Source organism: Oncorhynchus nerka, linkage group LG3 (genome assembly GCF_034236695.1).
Source record: "Oncorhynchus nerka isolate Pitt River linkage group LG3, Oner_Uvic_2.0, whole genome shotgun sequence".
NCBI classification, from domain to species: domain Eukaryota; kingdom Metazoa; phylum Chordata; class Actinopteri; order Salmoniformes; family Salmonidae; genus Oncorhynchus; species Oncorhynchus nerka.
In genome coordinates this window covers 29,221,276-29,240,863 of record NC_088398.1, presented here as the reverse complement: position 1 = coordinate 29,240,863, position 19,588 = coordinate 29,221,276, and the positions used below count along the sequence as shown (strand labels likewise).

General features: G+C 40.3%; 1 protein-coding gene across 1 annotated transcript; it reads left to right on the top strand.

Annotated features, from left to right (window-relative positions):
- The first annotated feature begins 5,300 nt into the window (after positions 1-5,300).
- LOC115106345 (growth/differentiation factor 6-A-like) lies at positions 5,301-13,770 on the top strand. Its single transcript, XM_029628969.2, has 2 exons — positions 5,301-5,911; positions 10,141-13,770. Exons 1-2 carry the CDS (start codon positions 5,560-5,562, stop codon positions 11,031-11,033), a joined length of 1,245 nt encoding a protein of 414 aa, XP_029484829.1. The 5' UTR covers positions 5,301-5,559; the 3' UTR covers positions 11,034-13,770.
- The last annotated feature ends 5,818 nt before the right edge of the window (positions 13,771-19,588 follow it).

Below are 19,588 nucleotides of genomic sequence, written 5' to 3'. Positions count from 1 at the left end.
TCAAGGATCTCTCTGTACTTTGCTCATCTTTCCCTCGATCCTGACTAGTCTCCCAGTCCCTGCCACTGAAAAACATCCCCACAGCATGATGCTGGCACCACCATGCTTCACCGTAGGGATGGTGCCAAGTTTCCTCCAGACGTGAGGCTTGGCATTCAGGCCAAAGAGTTCAATCTTGTTTCTCATGGTCTGAGAGTCGTTTAGATGCCTTTTGGCAAACTCCAAGCGTGTTGTCATGTGCCTTTTACTGAGGAGTGGCTTCCGTCTGGCCACTGTACCATAAAGGTCTGATTGGTGGAGTGCTGCAGAAATTTTTTAAAATTAATTTGCAAAAATGTCTAAAAACCTGTTTTTCACTTTTTCATTATGGGGTATTGTGTGTTGATTGATTAGGACTTTTTTTTATTTAATCAATTTTAGAATAAGACTGCAACGTAACAAAATGTGGATAAAGGGAAGGGGTCTGAATGCACTGCCTAGGACAGGGATGGGCAACTCCAGTCCTGATTGGTGTCACACTTTTGCCCCAGGCCCAGTTCACAAACCCGACTCCAATAATCAACTAATCATGATCTTCAGCTCAGAATGCATTTAGTTTAATCAGCTGTGTATGCTAGGAATGGGGGAAAAGTGTGGCAACACTCCAGCCCCTGAAGACTGGAGTTGCCCGTCCCTGGCCTAAGGGCTAGTTAGGGACCATTGGTACATTACACAATGTAAATGGGACAATATGTTAAAATTCCAATAGCTCCGAATGTCAATGACTTAAAAACCTCAAACACACTATAAATTGTAGAAGTTCATATACAATTATTGAAAGAATTTAATGAGTAAACTAAAAGGTGTGCAACATGGAAATATTGTCTCATTTACATTGTGTAATTTAATGTCTGTCAAAGTCAGACAGACTGCTGTAGATAATTGGCAAAATAATTTGGCTTACTCTTCCCATCTGCGAACAAACACACCAGACACCCACATCACACTACACCCCAAAATTCATTCATGGCCGCTAGCATTTCTTAATTAACCAAATCTAAAATGAAGCCAAATCTGTCTCCTTAAAACTAACTAAGGACATGTTGCACCTCTACCTTGCTACCTTTCAGATGAGCCTAGAAGGAGGACAGATGAGAATTGGAGGCCAGTGGAGTTTTGGAAAATACAGGGTAGATGTATGTATTCCAGAGTAAAGATTGTTCTATAGTAGAGAGACCCACAGCAGCAACTGTAACTGTCCTGTAACTGTCCTAGTAGTCCTAAATCTCGATTTAGCCTGAGCAAATTTTTAAATAAATTATTGCTTTTTCTAAAAAAAATAATTAATTAATACAAATACAATACTACAATCTCATTGTCAGTTCAATGTGTTTTTTTTTACTGTACTCTTCCATAATGTATGGTAAAGCATAAATACATTAACCTTGTTTTATTTCTTACAACCTTCAACAGCACAGATAACCTTCCATCATCTTACAAAGAGAGAAAAAACTGTCTATCAGAGATTTTCTGTACTCCGACTTTCTATTAAAATATTGTCAAATCTGAGGGTAATTTGAAGCACTTGAAGCCTAGTTTATAGAAAACTAAAGTCTTTAGTTATTCTCGTTGACTTTGCAAAGGATTGTAAGCGTTCCTTTGAAATGACGTCACATACTACTCTGCTTATCACCTTTACCATTCGGTGGCGCATGCCTGTAACCCAAGTCACCCCGGGGCTGAGGTTGGCGCATTGTGTGAGCTGAGACGCTCTATGTCGAACTGGTGTCTGCACTAAATTCAGTATCGATATAGTGCTCCTGGGGAGGCCGGGCCCTCCATGTCATCTAAGGAGGGCTGCACTGGCCCAGGTTGGAAACGAAGCAGGTCAAATCTCAGGCGCAGTCCAGTAGTGGGATAGCGTCTGTGAGTAGACTCTGCAGCGCATCCTTCGCAAGACTTCACAATCCAATTTGTATCATCCCCCCAAAAAAGTGTTTTAAAAAATCTGCTTTATGGTGAGAATTGCTTCTACAGCATGTTTAGTAACCATTCGACCAATTTAATCAGGTGCTCTTCTGAGAACTATACTGACGAAAGAAGTGAATAACGTAATTCAGCAGGGCCCGTTGAGAGCAACATTTATTTGAGGACAAGTACCTGCCAAAGCTCTCCAAACTCAATGTTCAGATTGCAGAGATCAGCAGACGGAGGCTGTTAAAAAAACCCAGATCAAAGAGGTGGGGAATACTGAGTAGCTTCACACTTGTGGCCAGAACATTCAGGTAGCCTACCCCTGTGACCAATGGCTACCTAATTGTGTGAGACATCAAAGGCCTATTCTCATGTGAAACATTTGGAGTAAAATACTGACCCTGCCCATGTGTCTTAGAGTAAACTTAAAGAGTGAAAGCTCCATGTCAAAGCGACAGATATCAGGAGGTGGTGGACAAATGCTGCCCTCTGCTGGAGTGTACTGCAACACAATGGAATAGTAAATCATGCTATTTCAACCACATGCTATTTTATGGACTGATTTAATCATGTTTATTTCTCCACATACCAATTTATAGAAATGCAAATAGATAATCATTCACATTAAAGTTTTAGATAATTGTAATAAATGCATTTAAAAGTTTTAAATCGTAATTTAAAACCTCAAATATGCCATATACACTACCGGACAAAAGTTTTAAAACACCTACTTATTCAAGGGTTTTTCTTTATTTTTACTATTTTAGTGAAGATGTCAAAACAAGAAATAACACATATGGAATCATGTAGTAACCAAAAAAGTGTTAAACAAATCAAAATATATTTTATATTTGAGATTCTTAAAATAGCCACCCTTTGACTTGATGACAGCTTTGCACACTCTTGGCATACTCTCAACCAGCTTCATGAGGTAGTCACCTGGGATGCATTTCAATTAACAGGTGAGCCTTCTTAAAGGTTAATTTGTAGAATTTATTTCCTTCTTAATGCCAATCTTCGTCTTTGAGCCAATCAGTTGTGTTGTGAAAAGGTAGCGTGGTTTACAGAAGATAGACCTATTTTTTTTTTATTATGGCAAGAACAGCTCAACTTAAGCAAAGAGAAACGACAGTCCATCATTACTTTAAGACATGAAGGTCAGTCAATACGGAACATTTCAAGAACTTTGAAGGTTCCTTCAGGTGCAGTCGCAAAAACCATCAAGCGCTATGATGAAACTGGCTCTCATGAGGACCACCACAGTAAAGGAAGACCCAGAGTTATCTCTGCGGCAGAGTATAAGTTCATGAGAGTTACCAGCCTCAGAAATTGCAGCCCAAATAAATGCTTCACAGAGTTCAAGAAACAGACACATCTGTGTGAATCAGGCCATCATGGTCGAATTGCTGGAAAGATACCACTAATAAAGGACACCAATAATAAGAAGAGACTTGCTTGGGCCAAGAAACACGAGCAATGGACATTAGACGGGTGGAAATTTGTCCTTTGGTCTGGAGTCCAAATTGGAGATTTTTTGTTCCAACCGCAGTATCATTGTGAGACGCATTGTGGGTGAATGGATGATCTCTGTATGTGTATTTCTCACCTTAAAGCATGGAGGAGGAGGTGTTATGGTGTGGGGGTGCTTTGCTGGTGACACTGTCAGTGATTTATTTAGAATTCAAGGCACACTTAACCAGCATGGCTTCCGCAGCATTCTGCAGCGATACGTCATCCCATCCGGTTTGGGCTTAGTGGGACCATCATTTGTTTTTCAACAGGACAATGACCCTGTGTATGGGCTATTTTACCAAGAAGGAGAGTGATGTAGTGCTGCATCAGATGACTTGGCCTCCATCCCCCGACCTCAACCAAATTGAGATGGTTTGGGACGAGTCGGACCGCAGAGTGAAGGAAAAGCAGCCAACAAGTGCTCAGTATACGTGGGAACTCCTTCAAGACTGTTGGAAAAGCATTCCAGATGAAGCTGGTTGAAAGAATACTAAGAGTGTGCAAAGTTGTCATCAAGGCATAGGGTTGGCTATTTGAAGAATCTCAAATATAAAATATATTTTGATTTGTGTAACACTTTTTTGGTTACTACATGATTCCATATATGTGTTATTTCATAGTTTTGATGTCTTCATTATTATTCTACAAAGTAGAAAATAATTAAAAAATAAAGAAAAACCCTTGAATGAGTAGGTGTTCTTAAACTTTTCACGGGTAGTGTAGATAAAAGCTAAAACTTTACATACCACAAAAAAAATCTGCATCCGAAATTGATTTTGTGGAGTTCTTCAAAACCGGGTAAAGTATTTGGTTGGTGAATCTTCTGTATCCAATCTTACCCAACTGTCATTAGAAATAGGGCCTGCATAGAGGTTGGCTATAGTCCTAAACATGCACAGAGTAAAAACTATGGCAGACACACAATTAGTGAATGCATCAACACCTGCATGCATTATAAATCACTGTGAAGTTGTTTCCTGTCTCAAACTATTTAAAATCTTATCACTGTGAAGGACCTTGTCGGTTTGTTGACCTACTAACACCACAGTTAGTTAATATGTTACTGACAAGGCCTATGCACACATCTTATCTCTGACTAACCCGTTCAAGATCGGAGATTTCCACAAGGGATTTTCATTGTCCTTTATCTGGAGACATGATGGCCTTATCATGAACTGAATGACACATTTTTGAGGATACATTATTATCATGTCTTCATCAAGTGGGCCTAGATATTTAGAGAAGTACGGGTCGTATGATTTTGAAGCAACTTGCAGTTCATGGCAATGCCATTGGAGGCCGGTAGAGTACAGCAAAAAGAGAGGCTGAATAGCGTAATGAATAGTGTTCGTGCCATTTATTTTCTTGAACAGAACACATTCTCTTCTAGTACTTTCAGAATATATTGATACCCTTTGCCAATTTGGTTTACCCACAGAAATACAATATATATAACCGAGGTCATTTGTCTTGAAAAGTAAAGATTGCACCTGTGACCTTCGTTAGGGATGTAGAACATCGCCCCAAATAGCTGAACTATTGCGAAAGGTTTTTATAAAGTAAAACAAGATGGCCCCAAATTCTTTGCATGTTTGAAATAAACAAACTGTTTTCGTGTCTAAAAGTTCATTGGGGGGTCTTAGATAATTGGTTACATTCATCAATATAGGCCAATAGGCTACTCTCTCAGCTGGTTAGGAACGTTCCATGACCTCTGCTCTGTTGAAATCTTTGTCTAACTCTTGACCCATGCCGACGTGTTATTGTACCTTTAAACTTGGCTTCCTGTGGCGTTACTTATGGCGGTGAGACACGACTCCTCGGCCGTCGGAGATGTCTCCTCCGTCTTAACGTCCATAGAGAGACTGGGAAAAGTTCTCCAATAAGTAGGCTACATGAGCGTCTGCAAGTGGGCGTGTTTCTCTAATGATTCAACAGTCTCCGCTCTTGTGTGAAGTCGAGGGCGCGAACGCACTTTTCTGGTGAGAAGGGAACGCAGAAGTCTAACTGACGCGCAGTCTATCTTCAGCTCTTGCTGTCTAAAATCGCTTCATTGTGGAGAGGGCTTCGAAACATCTTTGGGACACTATCACCATGGACGCATTTCAAGTACTATCGTTATATTTGTTACTCCTCTTCATTTGGAATATACCATGTTTTCAGTCAGCTGCCATCATATCCCCCTCTATGCCAAGGAGAAACAAGGGAGTGAAGATACCTCATGATGGACAAAGGTCAACCACATTTCTCAAAGAGATCTTCGCATCTTCCCCTATGTTAAGCCGTCACCGAGAAGACTTTAATAAGGACGCAATTGTGCCCCACGATTACATGCTCTCCATATACAGAACGTATTCGGCTGCAGAGAGACTCGGACTAAACGCAAGTTTTTTCCGCTCCTCAAAGTCTGCAAACACCATAACAAGTTTTGTGGACAGAGGAACAGGTTGGTCTCATCTAAAATGACTTAGCTATGTAGTCTACTACCGTTGCATACGACCAAGTAACAATCTTGCTACGTTTGTTCTAGATTTGCACACATCGCTGCAGCCATGGTATGCATTTTTTTAAATCTAAAAAACAAACACCCCCTTTCACAATAGCATAAACTATTAATTTTACAATGGCTGTCTTATTGAAAGAAATGCTGGAGTTGCAAGTTGAAATGTGGAAAAATTGTGTGCCTGTTCTACTCTTGACCCATAAAGAGTGCCATAAAATAAAATAACCACATCAAAATAGAGTGTGCTGGCCAATCTAAATATGTAGAAGTTTGAATTGTAAACGGTACTATTAATGAATGCATAAAACGATATATCACAAGCTAAAGTGCAATTATCTTGTCAGCCTCAAAGTCGCACTGGAGCGTTATCACCGTTTATGAGGGACGCATTACGTTTTGTTGTCGCATTCAGTTCACTTTGAGCCCTTGGGACACATTTTAAAGAGCCATAGGCGTACGTCAGTTTTGCCAAGTAAAAAGTTATATTATACTTACATTGACCCCCAGGTAAGACGACAATAAAACACTAATTGAGGCCCTATCTAAATGAAGGTAGTAAATCATTCTCTATTGGTCCCCGCGTGCACCAAACCCATCCTGCTCAAACCTTGCCTTGTCGTCCGACTAGACTATCTCAAAACAGAGCCAATTGTGATAATCATAGAAAAAGTTATATTTCCAAAGAACTTGTGCATTCATTTACAAATTGGTGTAGGACTATGTGAATCAGTGAACACGTCAAACAGGAAATTACAGTTGGCTTGCATCAAGATAGGAATGAACAGTTTGTGTTACAGATCATCATGCAATCTGTATGGCCAACTCTGCAGTTAATAAACGGATATATTAGAATGGGTTAGGGTGGGCTACAGGTGATTAGGGACAGTTAACTGTGTAACAAGGTGATTTGACGGATTTGATTAGACAGACAAAGGAAGATAAACACCAACAAACCGAACACATGTACGTCTGCTTTATCATTAGAGGATAAATGCAATCAGTTAACGTCATTGTTGCCATTATTTCCCATCTGTAACATAGAGATGATTTGGTGAAAAAGCCTCACTTTCCCCCTGATTTTGATTTGATGTGTCACTGGCTCTGACCCTTCTCTGGACTCTCTGAGGGTTGCTTAGCATCGAACCGCTGATTGGAGTATTTGAACTCGTGATCTAATTGAGTGTTCATGTCATAACATATCAAACACTGTCTATTCTCCCATAATGACCCAGCTCAGCCAATGGCACATCACCAAAAACGAAGAAAAAAAATGTAAGAGCACGTCCTTCGCTATGAAGTGGTTAGTATTTTTCTGTGTACCTCCCTGTGCGACCGCCACTTTAATTACTGACAATATTTTTTCTTCCGTTCTCTTAGCACATTGGTGGTTTCTGTTAAGATTCTACCAGGCCCTCGAGTGTTGAGTTGTATTGTTTAATAGGTTACAACATAATGTTTTTTGCACTTTAAAAAGTCCGAAAAGTAATATTCATGCGACGGCGTCCGTGCGTAATATATGCATTTTGTGCTTTTTCAGCTATTACGCGCATCTCTTTTTGGAAACACTTGTACGATAGACGACACTTTTGTATAAAACTGAAATGTTTTATATTGTGTAGCCTTTCCCCTCTGCAGGTAAAATAAAAACAATTTATGCAAAACAGATTAGGAGTCGTCCCTATGTTCGTTATGGTCGCAAGGTCAGACAAGAATAAACCAAATGTATAAAAATTACTTTTGGCACTTGAAGTAACTCATTAAAACGCAGATGGTGCTTGCTGGCCTCGGAAGCCACAGCACTAGAAATCTCTCTCTCTCTCTCTCTCTCTCTCTCTCTCTCTCTCTCTCTCTCTCTCTCTCTCTCTCTCTCTCTCTCTCTCTCTCTCTCTCTCTCTCTCTCTCTCTTTCTCTCTCTCTTAAATTGTATATATATATATATATATATATATATATATATATATATATATATATATATATATATATATATCACTCCTCTCCTCTTCGGTCTCTTTCTCAACCTTCAGAAAGTTGTAGCCTAATACATAAAAGAAAGCGTAACATCAATGTTATATGTTGTCCACAAACTCAGATAATACAACTATAGGCCTAACATAAATGGATGACGCCGTATAGTTCATATTTTGGTCAGATAAATATGTAAATGACATATTATTTTAATTTGTCGAGTCTTATCTCCAAATCAACAAACTGTAATGTCTTTAAAAGTTCTTTAAAACAGATTCCCGCTGTAACTTAAAGTCAGCATAAGCAGGCCAAGCACTTTTGAACCGGGAGTGTTGTCGTTGGCAAGAGGAGATTAAATATAAGCGGGTAAGTATTTTAATGAGGAAGAGGGGAATTCAGAACTGTTAATTATTTGGTGACCTTGTATACGATTTGTTTGAGGTCTTATAAAAAACCTTAATGTAGACCATACGTGCAATGTTACTGAAACAAACACAAGGTTTCACTCTACTTTTACTATTAAACTCTGCAGGGTTCACAGAGGGGGGAAAGTTCTGGCAACCATGTTCAAATATCTATTTAGAATCAAATATTATTTTGATATATGGCATCTATATTGGAGTAATAGATTAATAGCCTACACACAGGGCGCAATTGTTTAGGCCTAGAACAGGCTACCAAGAGTTGTTGTTTTTATTAAATAAAATGTTTTTCAGTGCATTTAATTTGATGGACAAATGATAAACGGAATCACATTTGGTTGATATTTCAGAACACCACAGATTGATCTGTTTTATGTAGGCCGAGTATATTCCTGTTATCGTGAATTGCTAAAGAAAATCGCATTTAGTTTGGGGAAATAATTTGTTCATGGTAGCCTTTTTACTTCAGCCTATTTGAGTATTTACCCTATTATGCCTAAGTATATTTATATTTGACTGATGAAAGATGAGGAAAATCAAAAGTTCTGTGTTTAAAAAAAAAACTATAACGTATTTTATGAAATCTTGGGTTTTAGATATAAAAATAAAACCCTGCATACCGCCGGTATACGCTTCACAGAAGAAATGAACAATATTCTAACTTATATGAGAGCACATTGACTCGCTGGGATCAAATATGTGTGGCCTTGGCCTCGTGGGTCTCGAGCAGGGAATAATGTATTAATTCTGTATTGTTCAGTTGAGTGTACAGTAGCCTATGTCGCCTTTGGTCGGTTGAGTCTGGCAGAATCCCCTTCCGTCATGTCACTAGGCCCCTCGTTTCTTTGCTTCACAACTTTGATAATCGTTTCAGAAATGATTTTTCCCAAGCAAAGAATAATTAATAAACTTGTTTGATAAAATATTCACTAATTTAATCAGGCTCTTCGTTTAGTGGTGATAGGCCTACATTGAAAAAGAAAAGTATTATCAGAAGGGATTCATTTGGGGTGTTATTAGAAAACAATAGCCTAATATAATTAACATTTAAAATGAATGATAAGATTCAATTGACAATTCAATTGAAGTTTGCTTCTGAATTTCACATTTCTCTCCCAATAATAATTAAATGACATAGGCTATATTTCGATTCTGTTCTAATAATAAAAAGTGACAACATTTAAAGAACAGGGCAAAAGTATAGGAATATAGGCTACTGAACGGTATTTTGCACATCGAAAATGTATAAAATTCAAAAGGAGAGAGAGAGAGAGAGAGACAGAAAGATGTAATTGCATGTTGTTGTATTGTGATCATAGCCTTAGCCTACAATATTCAGGCTACTGTCTCAACAATTATATCTGAGTTTCATGGAAATAAAGTTGATTCAAACAGGTGACACCTCATCATATTAGGCATAATGGGCTAATCTAAATAATTGATTATTATGGTAGTTGTTTTGACAAGTTTGCACCTGTTGATTATTGATGTTAAGAGTGAAGATGGTTTATTGTACAGTACCAAAATGAAAATCACCCTTTCTGCTCAGAAATGATATCAAATAGCCTATGATGTTAACTACGAGACCTTTTTTTAAATCTAATTTGATGACGTGCCAGTCGTAGTTTGTCTCAGCTCGACATTGGAGTGGGCACAGAAAAACAAGAGAGAAGGCCAGTGGATCTGGCCTCTTTGTGAGAATGTGAACCCTCCTCCCCCCTCCCTCTCCTGAACACTGTACACCCTAAGTGAATCTGACTGCAATTATTTCTTTTTATCTTGCAGACGATCTCTTGCACTCTCCTTTGCGAAGACAAAAGTATCTGTTTGATGTCTCAACCCTTTCAGACAAAGAGGAGTTGGTTGGAGCTGAATTAAGGATATTTAGAAAAGTGCCCGGGGATTTGCAAACGTCCCCGACAGGTCTCTATGACATTCAATTACTCTCCTGTCGATCAGAACGGCTACTGGATTCCAGATCCCTTGATCCTCTGGATTCCCGAAAACCAGGATGGGAGGTTTTGGACGTGTGGGAAATGTTTAAAAACCGGCATCACTCTTCCCAGGGGAGCCAGCTTTGTCTCCAGCTCAAGGGCACTCTTGGTAAATCAGAAATGGAAATCGATTTAAAACATATGGGATTTGACAGAACCGGTCGAAACCAGCAAGAGAAGGCCATCTTGGTGGTTTACACCAGGTCCAAGAAAAGGGAGAACCTGTTCAACGAAATGAAAGAGAAGATCAAGTCGCGCGGATCGGGGAGCAGGTCGGAGGAGGAGAGGGGACTGCGGTTCAAAGCCAGGCGCCGACGGAGGACTGCATTGAACAATCGGCATGGGAAAAGACATGGCAAAAAGTCAAAATCTAGATGCAGTAAAAAGGCTCTGCACGTTAATTTCAAAGAGCTAGGGTGGGATGACTGGATCATTGCGCCATTGGATTACGAAGCGTACCACTGCGAGGGCGTGTGCGACTTCCCTCTGAGGTCGCATTTAGAGCCAACTAACCATGCCATCATTCAAACTCTCATGAATTCAATGGACCCCAATAGCACACCTCCTAGCTGTTGTGTTCCCACTAAACTAAGTCCCATCAGCATTCTTTACATAGACTCGGGTAATAACGTTGTGTACAAACAGTACGAGGACATGGTGGTAGAGCAGTGTGGCTGCAGGTAGCGTCCTTTTCTTCTGCGACACTTGAACGTATTTAAACCCCGTAAAAACAAAGATAAGTCAGTCGGCCCAGGTCAGGATATGAAAGCTGTGGCATATCTTAAGCATATAGACCCATGCGTTCTTGCCATATCATGGTGCGCCTAAACTTCACTCAAAAGGGATCCACGAGAGACATTATTTGCAGTGTGGGCCTATGCAAGCATATTTGTGTTGGTCACATTTAAACTCAGTACAATCTCACATAGCTTTATCTGTCCAATTGTTGTGTTAAACTAATACATACTCCTAGTCTACATTGCCGTCCATATGATGTGTTTTTCAATTGCATAGTCTATTGTTTCGCTAGGCCCCGACATGGATAGACAGTTCGTTATAAACCATTAGTCCGCAGGAGAGGAGTGGCTATCGACAGGCTAGTGATAGGCTATCATTTGTTCTTTTCTGAGCAGACTTGGAATTGTTGGTCTTCCATCAGTGAATTACGTCCGAAATGGGCACAGTGGAATGCACCTGTTCAAACTAGGCCGCAGTCACGGGATAGCCCTTGTGCATTGTTGCAGCTCCCTGCAGCGGTCTTGCAAAGAGGACTCATTTGTAGCGGGTGTTTCCAGGCTCACTGCCAGCATCCAGCTGAAACTATCGAGCTCTTCTGATGCGTTATCAATCGGCCCTAGCACCCCCCTCCCACCCTCTCTCTCTCCAATTTCTCTCTCTCAAATATATTTCTCTCTCTCTCTCTCTCTGTCTCTCTCTCTCTCTCTCTCTCTCTCTCTCTCTCTCTCTCTCTCTCTCTCTCTCTCTCTCTCTCTGTGTCTCTCTGTCTCTCTCTCTCCCTTTCTCTCTCCAAAAGGTGAATGTAATCTACCAAACACACAATGGGCTCTGAGGAAAAGAGATAACGCAGGTATGCCTACAAGAGATGTGTCTGTGCGCCCTGTTTCAACCGAATGGAGTGCGCGCTCGAGTCACCACAGCCGGCGGGAAACGAATGCAAGACTTTAACATACGATTCTAAACATGGGCTCTGTGGACATAGGCATTCATATTGTGCCTGTCATTTTACAGCTGACTGTATCTCGATTACTTGCTGAAGGCACACTGAAAGGCAGTTGTACCCGGTTGCGCACAGGAGCACGTGGGGACACCAGAGGCCACGATAAATAACCAAGACAAACATTTGCATCTCCAACGCATCTTACAAAAGGCACTTCCACAACTGACTGCGGCAATGTCATGTAGTCAGGAGGAACGCCCTTTTTCGTGATAAATCGACTGACCTGAAAAGACTCGCAAACGAGATATTTAAATGCACATTAGCTTTGAATGCACTGCTGTTCGTTATTTGAGCTGTAAATATTTGTATAGTTAAAACTTTACAAGTGCAACGAATGAAGAAATGACAAAATGCATTTCTTTGTACATGTACATACTTTAAATGCACTCAAATCGTTATAATATCTATTCTATAATAATTTTATTAATGGTGATGTACAGAGTTTCATGATAATCATATATTTCTTACATTGATAAGAGTAATTTAAGCTGTATAAAAACTGTTGAGGGTGGAAATACCATTATTGATGTCTACCTCATAATTACCTAGGTTCTGAGTTCTGAGGTGCATTCAACTGTGTTAAATTCTTTTTAAATGATATATGAAATTATACATTTATATAGGCCATATATATATGTATATATATGTATATATGTATATATATGTATATATATGTATATATATGTATATGTGTATATATATATATATATGTATATATATGTATATGTGTATATATATATATATTATAGGATATTATTCCACACTATTACTGTACTAATAAAGTGAAGAAAACACATCCAACACTCTTGTTCTTCGGATGACTTAACTCCCCTTTCTGTGAGCTGATCCTTTGTGACAGAGAGAAAACATCGTTTTTAAGTGATTTATAACTCTACTTGTTTCCAATGAAGTTACAGATATGAACCACACTAATTACAATACCTAACGTTACTGTAAGTATAATGCTAACTCAAGCGGTCTACATGGATTTGATTTGAATAATAGGAAAAACTCACACTTCAATCGGCCCTTTGTGCATTTTTTCATGTTGACCAAAATAAGAAGTGAGAAGAATGTCTCCTTTGATGATTGGATTATATTAACTATGGGAAAAAAGCATTTGTTTTACCCTTTCTTTCAAAGCCTGTATATAAGCAGAGATGCTATTTGTTTGTATAGTGTTCTGTTGCTCAACAATATCTATGCATATTTCAATAATATCAGTCTTATTGGATCACAATGAATCCATGATGTATTTCCAAATTTGAACCATTAAATGTGCTTGAATGACAAAACTAGCTTATAGCAAAGCATGGTGTTTTTTTTCTAGTAGGGGGATACAGGACATTCTACCCATGTAGAATTTTAATTAGTGCTGCTGTTTACAGCACCGAAATGCCTGACTTTGAGAGTTGTAGTTGTTTTCGAACCTATGCAGTAGAACTCTTTGGTGGTGACAATGGAGTTCAGCTTCCTTTAAAAGTGTATGCAATGCAAACAAATCATTCATCTTTATTGGTAGGAGTTGACATACTGTGCCTTCGGAAAAGTATTCAGACCCGTTGACTTTTTACACATTTTGTTACACTGCAGCCTTATTCTAAAATGTATAAAATGGTTGTTTCCCCTCATCAATCTACACACGATACCCCATAATTACAAAGCAAAAACAGGTTTTTAGAAATGTTGCTAATTTATAAACAAATAAAATATCACATTTGCATAAGTATTCAGACCCTTTACTCAGTACTTTGTTGAAGCATCTTTGGCAACGATTACAGCATCAAGTCTTCTTGGGTGTGACGCTATAAGCTTGGCACACCCGTATTTGGGGAGTTTCTCCCATTCTTCTCTGCAGATCCTCCCAAGCTCTGTTAGGTTGGATAGGGAGCGTTGCTGCACAGCTATTTTCAGGTTTCTCCAGAGATGTTCGATTGGGTTCAAGTCCGGGCTCTGGCTGGTCCACTCAAGGACATTCAGAGACTTGTCCCGAAGCCACTCCAGCGCTGTTTTGTCTGTGTATTTTGGGTCGCTGTCCTGTTTTAAGATTAACCTTCACCCCAGTCTGAGGTCCTGATTGCTCTGGAGCAGGTTTTCATCAAGGATCTCTCTGTACTTTTCTCTGTTCATATTTGCCTCGATCCTGACTTGTCTCCCAGTCCCTGCCACTGAAAAACAGTAGGTCCAGGTTTACTCCAGACGTGATGCTTGGCATTCTGGTTTCATCAGACCAGAGAATCTTGTTTGTCATGGCCTGAGAGTCCTTTAGGTGCCTTTTGGCAAACTCCAAGTGTGCTGTCGTGCATTTTACTGAAGAGTGTCTGCCGTCTGGCCACTCTACCATAAAGGCATGATTGGTGGAGTGCTGCAGAGATGGTTGTCCTTTTGCATTGTTCTCCCATCTCCACAGAGGAACTCTAGAGCTCTGTCTGAGTGACCATCAGGTTCTTGGTTACCTCCCTGAAAAAAGGCCCTTCTCCCCTGATTGCTCAGTTTGGCCGGGTGGCCAGCACTAGGAAGAGTCTTGGTGGTTTCCTAACTTCTTCCATTTAGGAATGATGGAGGCCACTGTGTTCTTGGGGACCTTCAATGCTGGTACCCTTTCCCAGATCTGTTCCTCGGCACAATCCTGTCTCTGAGACCTACGGACAATTTCTTCGACCTCATGGCTTGTTTTTTTCTCTGACATGCACTGTCAACTGTGGGACCTTATATAGACAGGTGTGTGCTTTCCAAATCATGTCCAATCAATTGCATTTCCCACAGGTGGACTCCAATCAAGTTGTAGAAACATCTGAAGGATGATCAATGGAAACAGGATGCACTTGAGCTCAATTTCAAGTCTCATAGCAAAGCGTCTGAATACTTACGTAAGATAAGGCATTGCTGCTAGTTTTTTTGTATAAATTTGCAAATATTTCTAAAAACTTTTTTTCCCCTTCGTCATTATGGGGTATTGTGTGTAGATTAATGAGATTCTTTATTTATTTAATCAATTTTAGAATAAGGCTGTAACGTAACAAATTGTGGAAAAATTCAAGGGGTCTGAATACTTTCCGAAGGCACTGTAGGCTATGGTTTATCTAATGGTACTGTGTAGGTCATGAACTTATTGGAAGTCATAGGGCTCTCGGCTTCAAGCCACAGGATCATTTAGTGTTTTCACTAACATGTAAACAGACAATGAGTGTTATTGTTCAGTGTTTGGCTGGCTCAGCGCTGTGCTAAAACTATGTTAACATGTGGTGGCCATTCAAGTAGAAGGAAATGCATTGACTGTCACTGATATGGTACTGAATGGATGAACCACAGCTATTTCCCAATGAATTAGCCACCCCCCTGGGTCAAGTTTACTTAACACTTTAATGTTTCACAATCTGAGGATGAAAAAAAGTTTGAAAGCAAGGGATTGCTTCCATATAGGCTATCGACCTTGGCCTGGAAACAATTAGGAAATGGCTTTGAAATGTTATATGTTGTCCAGGTTCTTGTACAGTATCATGTCACTCCCCACATGGTCGCTGTGGGAAAGAGAGGACACTAAGTGCGCTCTTTAGTTGCCCCTGCAAATGACTGACACAGCAACCACTCCCCTGAGCATAACCAAATGGCCCTTCAGGCTATGTCTGTGTGTCAGCATTGAATATAAGGATGCTACGTGGCTAATGCTAGGCCCACTAGCTAACTCCCCACAAGTGCAGCGCGTTGGAGACACCCATAGCCTGGTGATACCTTACTAGCAGACGTGCAGTGCAAGTGGAAAAGAGCAAAGACACAGCGACAGACAGGAAGTGTGTGACAGGTTGACTGCCATTAGCCAAATGTCCTCTACGCTCTTACCTTACCTGTGAGATTACGTACGCTGCTTCTGTGAAAAACGAGGACTTGGAATTTCAATTCCCCTTACATTTTAGGTCCCTTTATTTGATTGGATACAGTGATGATATCTCTGGTTTTGACGCCCGGGAGGAAGTTTTGAGAATGGTTACATGCCGATGAAAGGGAAGGAATGCTTTAGTTTAGTCGTCTTAATCATTCACTCTTTAGCTTTAATGGTCTCATAAAGAATAACAGGTTCGTCCTCATAGTTGCATAATTGTCTTAGTCACCATTATGGCGAAGCCATTCCGAGAGACTGCTTTGTTTAACATTTCTACCTATCATCTATCATTTCTATCTATATTTCTATTTATTTAGCCAGTGTTGTATTGGCAAAGGCACATCTCCTTTTCATCAGAATATGTGGAGAATGTTTAACACAAATAGCCTTGACACCCCACATCTGTGGACCACTGAGTTGTGCCTGCCTCTTCATGGTCCGTGATGATGCCTGATAACAAGGTTAAGATCTACAATGTGTTTCTCCAAACCGTCCGGGAGTCTCTCCAACGTAAAAAAAAAAAACACAAGTTGGCTCCTATAGAGACAGACATTTCCCCCATACCTAACCCCACTGTTATCAGTGATGTCCTCACAAACTGTGCAGTGAGGAGATAAATCGAACTTAACATTTAGGCTGCGAGCAGCTTATAAGCGAGTATAAAGGGAAATGGGCATAGTGAAATATGATATGATTTATTGTTAACTACTAGAACTCTCATTGTGATTTGTTGAATGGCTGCATTTGGGATGCAGGGAAAGGGAATGCTTGGACAGTGCAAAGGCCTGAACTCAAACTGTTCATGAGACTATTGATTTCAAATTGGAATTTCTTTATCAAAGATTTTCAGTGTCTGTTTCTCCTCTCAGAGATTTTTTGTTAATCTCTGGAAAGAGATCCCTCCTTTTTAATTCCTTGCATCTAATAGAGCCTGGCTGGGTTATGGCTCATTCCCCAACCTCCCCTTTTACCTCACAGGACAGTGCAAGGGGGTTTCTGTCCCTATAATAGAAAATAAATACTCAGAACCCCAGATGTGTGTGCGGGCACACACAAATTGTGTTGGTTTGGAGTGTCCAAGTATATTTAAATGTGAGAGTGAACATGCATGTATATTGTATAATGTGTGTGTGAGCGTGAGGACAGAAGGACAGCAGCATACACAGATGGGCAGATGAGTGCTGCAGAGTAGCGGCAGATGCCTGGACTGACCCCCACTGCCACCCTGCATTGAACCACTGGCCTGCACACAAAGGCAGGGACGGATCCAAACATTAAATATACTTCCTTGTGCCTTAATGCCAGAGGTCCCATTTTGTCCATATACAGTTGAAGTCGGAAGTTTACATACACTTAGATTGGAGTCATGAAAACTCGTTTTTCAACCAAGTTTCTTGTTAACAAACTATAGATTTGGCAAGTCGGTTAAGACATCTACTTTGTGCATGACAAGTCATTTTTCCAACAATTGTTTACAGAGAGATTATTTCACTTAAAATTCATTGTATCACAATTCCAGTGGGTCAGAAGTTTACATACACTATGTTGACTGTGCTATGATATCATAGCTGTGATATCATAGCTTTAGAAGCTTCTGATAGGCTAATTGACGTCATTTGAGTTAATTGGAGATGTACCTGTATTTCAAAGCCTACCTTCAAACTCAGTGCCTCTTTGCTTGACATCATCAGAAAATCAAACAAAATCAGCCAAGAATTCAGAAAATAAATTGTAGACCACCACAAGTCTGATTCATCCTTGGTAGCAATTTCCAAACGCCTGAAGGTACCACGTTCATCTGTACAAACAATAGTAAGCAAGTATAAACACCATGGGACCACGCAGCCATCATATCGCTCAGGAAGGAGACGTGTTCTGTCTCCTAGAGATGAACATACTTTGATGCAAAAAGTGCAAATCAATTCCAGCAAAAAAGCAAAGGACCTTGGTGAAGATGCTGGAGAAAACAGGAACAAAAGTATCTATATCCAAAGTAAAATGAGTCCTATATCGACATAACCTGAAAGGACACTCAGCAAGGAAGAAGCCACTGCTCCACAACCACCATAAAAAGCCAGACTACGGTTTGCAATTGCACATGGGGACAAATATCATACTTTTTGGAGAAATTACCTCTGGTCTCATGAAACAAAAATAGAATAGTTTGGCTATAATGACCATCGTTGTGTTTGGAGGAAAAGGGGGGAGGCTTGCAAGCCAAAGAACACCGTCCCAACTGTGAAGCACGAGGGTGGCAACATCATGTTGTGGGGGTGCTTTGCTGCAGGTGCACTTCACAAAATAGATGGCGTCATGAGGAAGGACATTTATGTGGATACACTGAAGCAACATCTCAAGACATCAGTCAGGAAGTTAAAGCTTGGTCACAAATTGGTCTTCCAAATGGACAATGACCCCAAGCATACTTCCAAATGGCTTAAGGACAACACCGTCAAGGTATTGGATTGGCCATCACAAAGCCTTGACCTCAATCCTATAGCAAATGTGTGGGCAGAACTGAAAAAGCGTGTGCGTGCAAGGAGGCCTACAAACCTGACTCAATACACCAGCTCTGTCAGGAGGAATGAGCCAAAATTCACCCAACTTATTGTGGGAAGCTTGTGGAAGGCTACCTGAAACGTTTGACCCAAGTTAAAAAATTTAAAGGCAATGCTACCAAACACTAATTGAGTGTATGTAAACTTCTGACCCACTGGGAATGTGATGAAAGAACTAAAAGCTGAAATAAATAACTCGTTCTACTATTATTCTGACATTTCACATTCTTAAAATAAAGTGGTGATCCTAACTGACATAAGACAGGGATTTTTACTAGAATTAAATGTCAGGAATTGTGAAAAACTGATTTTAAATGTATTTGGCTAAAGTGTATGTAAACTTCCTACTTCAACTGTACTTCTTTTTTTCTGAGGCAGACAGTTGAGCGTGTAGAGCGGGACAACCTTAAGGGAATGAGAGAGAAAAGAAGAAATGAGTGAACCCTTTTCTATCTATCATGATCTGAACCTTTATATGAGGCAGTGATGCTGTAAAGAGAGGTGGTTGCCCTTGGCAGCTGCTCACTAAGTTAAAAAAGAAAAAAAAAGGAAAACACAGGAGTAGCATAACAATGCACTATGGTGTTCTCTCTGATAGGGCATCTGCTAGGCTTCTTTTTTTCTCCAGCCCTGCGGAGGACCCTCTGTGGCCCTATGGTAGCCCACCTTACCCCACCATCAGGGATACCATCAGGCCATACGGGGGACAGACTGGCGGACGCCTCCACTTCCCTGCAGATCATCTGCTAATTGTATTACATCACACCCTTTGAGGCCGTCGTTACTTTATTATCTATCCTATCTCAATATTCCAAATCGAATTGGAGCATGGAGAGATTTTTGCGAGGGGTGCTTGTAAATTGGGGCGAGGGAGTAGCTTTTGGGACACATGATACTGGGGAAAGGTTTTAAAATAAAACCACTGACTGAAGATTGGGTAGCCCCAATTCTGACTGGTGCTCTGATATCTGCTTCACTGCTTTCTGCTCTCGTAAAAGCCTGGGTTTTCTGAACGTTAACACGAGAAGCTTATTACCTAAAATGGATCAATTGAAAGTGTGAG

What these genes read in the sequence shown, in the direction of transcription:
- LOC115106345 (XM_029628969.2), top strand. Translation starts at nt 5,560, where the DNA reads ATGGACGCATTTCAAGTACTATCGTTATATTTGTTACTCCTCTTCATT. An exon ending in TTTTGTGGACAGAGGAACAG is followed by an intron (nt 5,912 to 10,140) that starts GTTGGTCTCATC and finishes TTTATCTTGCAG; the next exon opens with ACGATCTCTTGCACTCTCCT.